Source organism: Aptenodytes forsteri, unplaced genomic scaffold, assembly GCF_000699145.1.
Source record: "Aptenodytes forsteri isolate BGI_AS27 unplaced genomic scaffold, ASM69914v1 Scaffold61, whole genome shotgun sequence".
Lineage (NCBI taxonomy): Eukaryota > Metazoa > Chordata > Aves > Sphenisciformes > Spheniscidae > Aptenodytes > Aptenodytes forsteri.
In genome coordinates this window covers 5,876,945-5,885,031 of record NW_008794443.1, presented here as the reverse complement: position 1 = coordinate 5,885,031, position 8,087 = coordinate 5,876,945, and the positions used below count along the sequence as shown (strand labels likewise).

General features: G+C 40.4%; 1 protein-coding gene across 1 annotated transcript in view; it reads left to right on the top strand.

Annotated features, from left to right (window-relative positions):
* Nucleotides 1–7,875, top strand: part of SFT2D2 (SFT2 domain containing 2) — a 9,246-nt gene extending 1,371 nt beyond the window's left edge. The window contains exons 2-9 of the mRNA XM_009289804.2: nt 5–284; nt 556–642; nt 977–1,062; nt 2,102–2,183; nt 4,384–4,419; nt 4,531–4,589; nt 5,361–5,390; nt 6,048–7,875. Of these exons, the coding sequence (XP_009288079.1) occupies nt 5–284; nt 556–642; nt 977–1,062; nt 2,102–2,183; nt 4,384–4,419; nt 4,531–4,589; nt 5,361–5,390; nt 6,048–6,087 (700 nt within the window). The 3' untranslated portion in view covers nt 6,088–7,875. The remainder of the gene's footprint in view (nt 1–4; nt 285–555; nt 643–976; nt 1,063–2,101; nt 2,184–4,383; nt 4,420–4,530; nt 4,590–5,360; nt 5,391–6,047) is intronic.
* Nucleotides 7,876–8,087: the final 212 nt, after the last annotated feature.

Genomic DNA, 8,087 nt, shown 5'->3' with positions numbered 1-8,087 from the left:
CGAGGAGCCGCTGCCGGGGGTGCCGCTGCCTTGGAAGGGGGCCCTGGCGTCTGTTTTCTGTGAGAGAGGACGACTCGGTCTCCCGAGTGAACCTGGGCCGGCCGGGCACGGGAAGACTGGTTGCAGCGAGCCCGAAGATAAAGCGGGGGAACGGGGACAAGTGCGGGCCCGCGCACTTGTTTGGTGGGGGCAGGGAAAAAAACCCACTCAAACAACCAACCCTCCGCCTGTTTGTTTGCGGAGTTCGCGGAATAGCGAAAAAGTTGCCGGTCCCGGCAGTGCCGGTGAGCGTGGCGGGGGGGGGCGGGCCCGGGGTACCCGCCGGCGGGAGGCAGCGCTCCCTCCTGCAGGGACTCCCTGTCGCTGCTCCCTAATGGGGAGGTCCCTTAGCAGCACCCGCGCTTCCTACGGGCGATTGAAGAGGGTGCTTAAAAACCGAGGCTCCGTTTGCGCTAGGACGCAGTTTAGCATCTCAGAGGAAATTTACACACTTTATATGTGGCAAGATCTTTAGTAAATAATAACTTGCACTCTTATTTTTCTCCTCGTTTCTAGGTTATTGATGCAACTTCATTAGGTTGGGGCACCAGAGTGAAAGGCTTCATTGCTTGTTTTGCAATAGGATGCCTGTGCTCACTCTTGGTAAGGACTTTTTGCCAGATCTCCCCGATATTTGAGTTTCAGGAGCCCTAGTAATTACAGCCTTGCTGTGTGCTGTTGCTTGATTTTTTTGATTCTCTGGGAAGACATCTGACTTGGTTCCAGTTAGATGCAATGCGCTAACTCTTAACAAGAATGCCAATAAATACAGTTTACTTTCGTGTGTGTGTGTGCGTGTGAGTGATTCTGCAGTCTGGGTTTAAGTTTTCCTAAGACTTCTTTTGTGTTGTGACATTTCTTGGATAGATCTCTTTTGCAATTTAAAAACAATATTTTTTTTTTTTTCTCTTCTTTCTCTCTAAATGTTTCTTTTCAGGGTAGTTGCCTGCTATGGGTACCAAGGAAAGGGCTGACGCTCTTTGCAGTGTTTTATACACTGGGGAACATTGCATCTATTGGGAGGTAACAATCTTTATATATTAGTTCTCTAATAAAGATGAGAAACTAAAGCAGAATGATAGGTAAAGCTGCATAAGTGGTAGAAACTGTTGCATTTGTGTGAGAAGATTTGCTTATGTAGATCATTCTCTTGTTGCTGAATTTTAACGAACAGCATTTCCCCAGTAGTGCCCTGAAATGGTAAAGGGAATTTTTATTTTGTTTATTGTTATTAGCAATGCATTCAAGGTAAAAGTTACTCATCAGTAAAGAAGAATCAAACTCATGCTTTGAGCATTAAGGTTTTTTGATTTTGTTGGTTTTTTTCCCCTCAAGCTAAAAAGAATTCTTTGCCATTTTGCATTTGGTAATGTTCTGTGTGTTTTGGTGAATATATTTGGGGCAGTCTGTCTGTCGGGGTAGACCCAGCTGATAAGCCTTCATGGCCACTGGGGTTCCTGAAGCGTAGCCCCACTGACTTTGTGACAGACACGACCTTCTGTGACTGAGGAAACTTAACAAGATGTTAGAAAGCACAAGGAATGGAATTGGACATACATAGTAATGAGGCAGAATAATATACTATATGAGGCAGAAATATCACCTTCGATAAAACTTTGACCTTGTATAATTCATGCAGTATCAGTCACCAGGGGTCTAAATGAGGTCTGCGGATCTGGTAAGGGATCAGAGAATGGATCCAGGCCTGAAAACAGCCCTTTCTGTAGAAGAAATGAGCTGGATTACCTGATCTAATTGAAGCTGACCTTGACCTATGCTTCTAGCTTGATAGTTCTGCTCTGCTTATGTTAATTGTAACTGAACAAGTGTGAATAAAGTGGTAGAATAAATACCTTGCTCAAAGAAAAGCAGGAATGGATTTTGTCTCGTATATCCTGTTTCTTTTGTTATGCAGCACTGATTACCATAACAACACAATAGTGTACTGATGCCCCATATGACAGCAGACAATTTAACAAAATAACCCCCCTTAATGAGGAATCTTACCTAGTTTCACTTTTGCCTTTCTGCCTCTGTGTTCATCTTGTTTTGTTTTTCACAGCACTCTTTTTCTTATGGGACCAATGAAACAATTGAAAAGGATGTTTGAGCCTACACGTTTGATTGCTACTATTGTTATGCTAGTAAGTATCAAAGCAATCAGTTTTAACTCATGCTAACCTGTAAACAATTTCCATTGTAAAGTCCTTTCATATACATTGATCTAACTATGTCTCAAGATGTGGTGTTTGTGGGTGTGGGGTTTTCTTGTTTTGGTTTTTTTTTTTCTTTCTTAAAACATCAAACACCCTGCAGATCTGCTATAGTGGAAAGGTATGTGTAGCACCAGAAAACCACCTTCCTATTGGGAAAGACTGAGCTGAAGCCAGGTTGTTATGCTAAATGAGCATGAAGGGTCTGTGGCTGGTGCGTGTGAACCATGCACATACTTTTTTAGGGTGCTTGAGGTCACAATATCATATTTTCATCTTGCTTAAAAGATGAAAGATGGGAAACTAGTTTTTAAAAAGTTGTACTCGGGAAGTTGTTAGACATTCTATTTTGCATAATTTTGTCTTTTTATATCCTACCTGATTTGCTTTAAAGAGCTGTGTAGGTATTTCTACCTTGTTAAAATCGTCATTTCCTGACAAAACAACTAGGGAATCTCTATGCCTTGGTCATCTTGCATTAAAAATACAGAAATCATCCCAGTTGACTGATAGCTTCAGGTTTTGAAACTTGTATGACACAATGAAATTGCAAATTCAACATTCAGCTGAAGTCAGCCCTTGGAATTATTTTTATCTTCAGAAGAATGGGAATTGTGGTGAACCTTCTACTCTGTGTGTGTGTGAAAATTGCTGCTAAGTTTCAGACTCTTTCTTGTTTAAAGTGCATGTGCTTTTTTTGTCTCTTCAACTTTCCCATCTTCTCTTGGAGAGTCTAAAATCTGGAAGGTGGCTTAACTTGCATGAAACTGTCCTCCCATTTTCAGTGTGAGTGTCCTCAGAGCGTTCGCTTGGCATCGGTGCTTCCTATTTTCTCTTTAAACATCCAGAGAGGCTGCAGGCAACTGATAGAGCTTGAAAAATTGACTGTGATTGCTTGCAGATCAGCAGCAGGCAAGAAGCCTACTGTGTGGTGTGTTTGTTTTGTATGCATTTATGATGCCTGGAGTCAGGAGAATGCCTGGAATGTTGTTCACTGGAATAAAGCCAGTTGTTAGATGTATGATGTAGTATTTAGACCAATATACAAATCACCACCTTAAAACTAATGGAAAAACTACACTTAATGTCAATAATTATGGCTGAGGTGAAGTGTATGATTTCTTTGGCAATGCATGTGTTACTGTCTTGAATATGCAGTACTGAATCTTTTTTTTTTTTAACTCAAGCAGAAAAGTGCACATGATAATCACTAGTAGCACAGTGGTACGTGTATATCAAAAGTCTGTTAGATGTTGATGAAGGAAGATCAAATATCAGCATCTACCATAGCTAAATGAGCTGTCTTGTCTTAAATTGAAAATGAAAAGTTGAACTAAAAGGAGGCTACTGTTAAAACAGAAAATAATCCAAAATGGCCTACTACCCCCCAAGATTAACTGTAGTACAAATATCAGCATCTACCATAGCTAAATGAGCTGTCTTGTCTTAAATTGAAAATGAAAAGTTGAACTAAAAGGAGGCTACTGTTAAAACAGAAAATAATCCAAAATGGCCTACTACCCCCAAGATTTTAACTGTAGTAAAGACACAGCACAACTCTGAAAAAAGAAAAAGTGCTGGTTTGAATGGCTGTGCTGGACTTTATATTAAACATGAGACCTACTAAGCAGTAGCTGAAAGTTCTTGAAAGCGTGTTGTAGTTTTAATTGGCAAGAATTAAGTAATGATATGACTTCAACCCCATGGTAACCTTGAGAATCAACAGGAAATGTGGCATGGACAGAAGCAGAAAGACTAGAGTTGTAACTGAAAAGTCTTACTTACGCAAAACGATGAAGTATGGTCTATACCTATGACACCAAGAAGTGTGTGGTATGACGTAGGAAGCTGCTGACTTTGCAAAGAGCTGTAGGAACCTCTTCCTCTTGTTCCTTTGCAGCCATAAAATTATTTTTCTGGAGATACCAGGCTGGTATTTCCTCATTGCTTTAATTCACTTCAAAAATGTAATAGCGAGGGTATTTTAAATAAGGAGAACTCTTATGCAGTGTTGGATAAAACTATGAAATGATGTAATCTGTCTCTGTGAAGGAACCCGTTACGGTGTCACAATATCTATAAAAACTGAAGTTGTTTCTATGTTTAATAGAAATTGTTTGTTTTCTTCTAGTTGTGTCTCATACTAACATTGTGTTCTGCTTTCTGGGTGAGTACTCAAGTCCTGGAGTATACTGGAGTATATTTTAAAAATAAGATGCTTACATTGTTGTCTCATTGTGTGCTATGTTCCCCCCCGGCCCCTTCTCTCTTCCTCCAGTGGCGTAAGGAAGGACTCGCGCTCCTTTTCTGCATCTTACAGTTTTTTGCCTTGGCGTGGTAAGTGATTTCCTCCCCACACACTCCATTTTCTGTTGCACCTAACATCAGTAGCTGAATTGTGAGTGGATTTTGACCTTGCATGAGTTAGAGGGAGGGAGAATTTTTACCTCACCATTCCCTTAGATGCAAGACAATGCATCAATGAGGAGCTGACTTGTTCCCACTTCTTGGTCTCTCTCACCACTTCAGAGGCTTTGGAGATGGAGCTCGGGGCTCCATTTCTGGGGGAAGTTCCTTTAAATGTATTTAATTTCTGTGAGCTTGAATTAAAACTGCTTTTTTTTCTTTCCCTTTTAAATCAATTTTTTTTGCTTACTGTCTGGTATTCCTCTTTTACAATCTCCTGAATTTTTCTTGTTAAAAGACCCAGATATGCCAATCAAATTAAGTGTCAGTGTTCTTTAAGTTAACATATGCTCTATGTAATGTCACAGAAGTAGTACAGAAACTGATATGAACATCTAGCCAGCCCTCAAGACTAATCTTACCTGCCTGTAGGCGTTGGAGCATGAAGAATATTGGGTGCAGGGGAACTGTGCTTAAAATGCTTCTACAATGTGCCCCCTGATTTTGCCATAGTGTTTCACAACCTGGCTGGGCTAAGGTGACTTGCAAGGGTACTCATTCCTGCTGCTCACAAACTCAAAGCTTCATTTTGGTTGTGTATCTTGCAGTTACCTGTTTAGAGCATCAGAGGGGTTGTTCTTCTTGTTTGTGACTCTAATAAAATCTGACATGAAGAGTAACTTCAAAAATCTTTCTTCTTAGGTACAGCATTTCCTTCATACCATTTGCAAGGTAAGCTTCCCTACTCCCTTACTTTTTGTCACCTTGAGGTTTAATGATACAGAAGATTAGTTTATAGAAACGTTGTAACATATGGCTTTAGAAGTTTTTTCCATGGTGGTGTTTTAGGGGGAGGAAATACATGTAGTTAAACCTGAAAATGAAACTAAGCATCTTCTCTAGTGGGAGAACACAAATGTAACAAAATGAGAAGGCTTCCTATAAAAATATGTAAGTGTGCTGACCACACGCTAAACTTAAGTCTTGCCTTTGGAATGCCTAAATGCTGGTCCAAAATGCTACTGGACAAGTGTATTCTTCTGGGTACCTTTTTTCCCCCCGTTCTCCCCCATGAGCGCTGTTCTGTGTTTGAGCACACAGTTCTCTATCCTGCTCCATCAACCCCACCCTTCTTCAGTGCACCACCTCAAGGTAGGCCTACAGGTGTCACTTCATTGCAGTTGGGCAGGTGGACGATGAGCAGACCCGCTTGTCTCCAATGCATTCATGTAGTCATGCAAATTATGTAAGCGCAGTTAATACATGGTCAGCTGATCTTTTAAGCCCTTGGTGTCAGTGTGGTAGCAGCATGGAATGAGTCTCATCAAGCAGCATAACTGAGGTGACTCTCTCTCTCTCTTTTTTTTTTTTTCTTTCTCCTGCTTGTAGGGATGCTGTGAAGAAATGTGTTTCCGTCTGTCTGTCCTAACAGGAATACTGGATGCTTCACAAAGTTCTAGGAAGTTTAGTAGAACTATGTTAAGATCACTGTGTATGTATTTTCCCACTTCTGTCTCAAACATGTGCCTTTCAGCTTTTTGTTAGAAGCTCCTTGTGTTAAATCCAGTGTATGCAATTGCTTGGTTTTGTAAGCAATGGTGTCTGTAGGACAGGGTGCTCGTGATCAAATGAAGTTCAGCCTGGCAGAAGAACTGGCCAGAGATCTAGAATTCGTTATGATAATTCTTATGTAAAATCATGTATTTGTTTTGCAAAAGTAACAAAGTAATACGTGAAGCCTGTAAAATGGAGACCTCGACTCTGATGCCAGACTAGAGGATTTCTTTTTCAAGAAATCAGTTGCCAACTGATTTCTTACTGATAACTTGGGGTTTTTTTAAATAGCCTTATGTCACTTAATCTTTGCACTGTTTGCCTTTGATAATGGAATATTGGTATTCTTTCTTTTCATGCCTCTCTTGCAAAATTTTAGGATTGAGACTTCTAAAAGATTTAATTCTAAATGAAAAGACTGTTTTGGAGTAAGTATGAAATGTTTGTATCTTTAATGAAGTATTGAATTTTCAGTTTAGACAGATGTGTTTCCCTAAAATACATGAAAGGGACACTTTCACCTGGAAAAACTTGTTCCTGTAGGAAAAGCACTTGCAAAATAAGGTTAATAGAATTTTTCAGCTGCCAGAAACATGAGTTCTTTGCCTTGCCTACAGCTAATGGCAATACATACAAGGTAGGAAACTGAAATTTTTCACATGAAGCAAGGTGCTTCTCTTCCCTCCCCCCCCAGCTGTAGCATAGGAGCAGTGTGAAGCTGAGGGCATGATAGGTAAGCAAAGAGAGAATTTGTGTATGTCATTTCTCAAAGGACAAACTCTGATAAGGTGGAATTGGGCTATTGTTTAAGCAGTCTGGGCCAGGGAGAAGACATTTTCTTCTGAACTTGTAAATAAGTTAAAGCTCCAACATTTCTTTTTTGTAAGTGGGAGCAGTTTCGTTTCTCCTAAAGCTCTTGCATACACTAGTGAACTACTGCTTTGAGGAGAAAGTGCAATTTTCTATTGCCTGTCTTAACAAAGAAAGCACGTAACAATCTAGCTGCCAGCTCCAAACAAATGCTGAACAGTCAGTATCTAAATTCCAAGGCCACCCTACATTCTTTTTATCCTCTGAGCTATGTATAAGCACTTACTCCCAAACCGTTGCAGTGGTCAGTTGTTTAATATCTGAGCACAGATTTCCACTTCTGCTGTGTGAGATACCGTTTAACTGCTTTTGCCTTTCCTCTTACCAAACTGTCTTGCTGGAGTCAGTGTCTATGAAGATGATTATCCAGTGGACTTTAGTATGAACTGAAGCCTCTCTTCCTCCATCTACCAAGAGTTTAGTCGTTTAACAGCATTGTGTTTGCATGGCAAGTATATCCCTGACTTGTACCACGAGATTTTAATGTAGGAAAAACCTAGATCTGCTTGGCAATAAAGTATAAGCCCACAGTGAAGCCAAATAATTCTATGGCTTCCGGAAAGTTACTAGAAACTGAGTTAATTCAAAATCTTAAACTTAAGTGTCCTTCTGATAATTTATAAAGCACAGTACCATCCTGCTGTTAGGATCCTCTAAAAAAAAAAAAAAAAGATTCCCTTTTGAGGATGGTATGCAAGGGAAATTTTAAGTCTTTCTGTGGAGTCCAGCTGGCTAGAGTTACTGTTACAAAGGCATCTGAATGGAAAATGCCGCCCTGAAAACATGGCACTGATGTTGGGATGAATCAATTATACAGGATGATGTTCAAGTGCTATGTCCTGGTGCCTCCCCCCCCGTGCCCCCCCCCCCCCCCCAGGATTTGGAAGTTAGTGTTGAAATAACTAGGTTGACTATTACTTTTCTTGAAAGGAAGAATTAGTTAAATGCCCAAGAGAGACTGGGAATTAAAGAATACTGATACTTCTTTTCCCTGACTGATCTAAG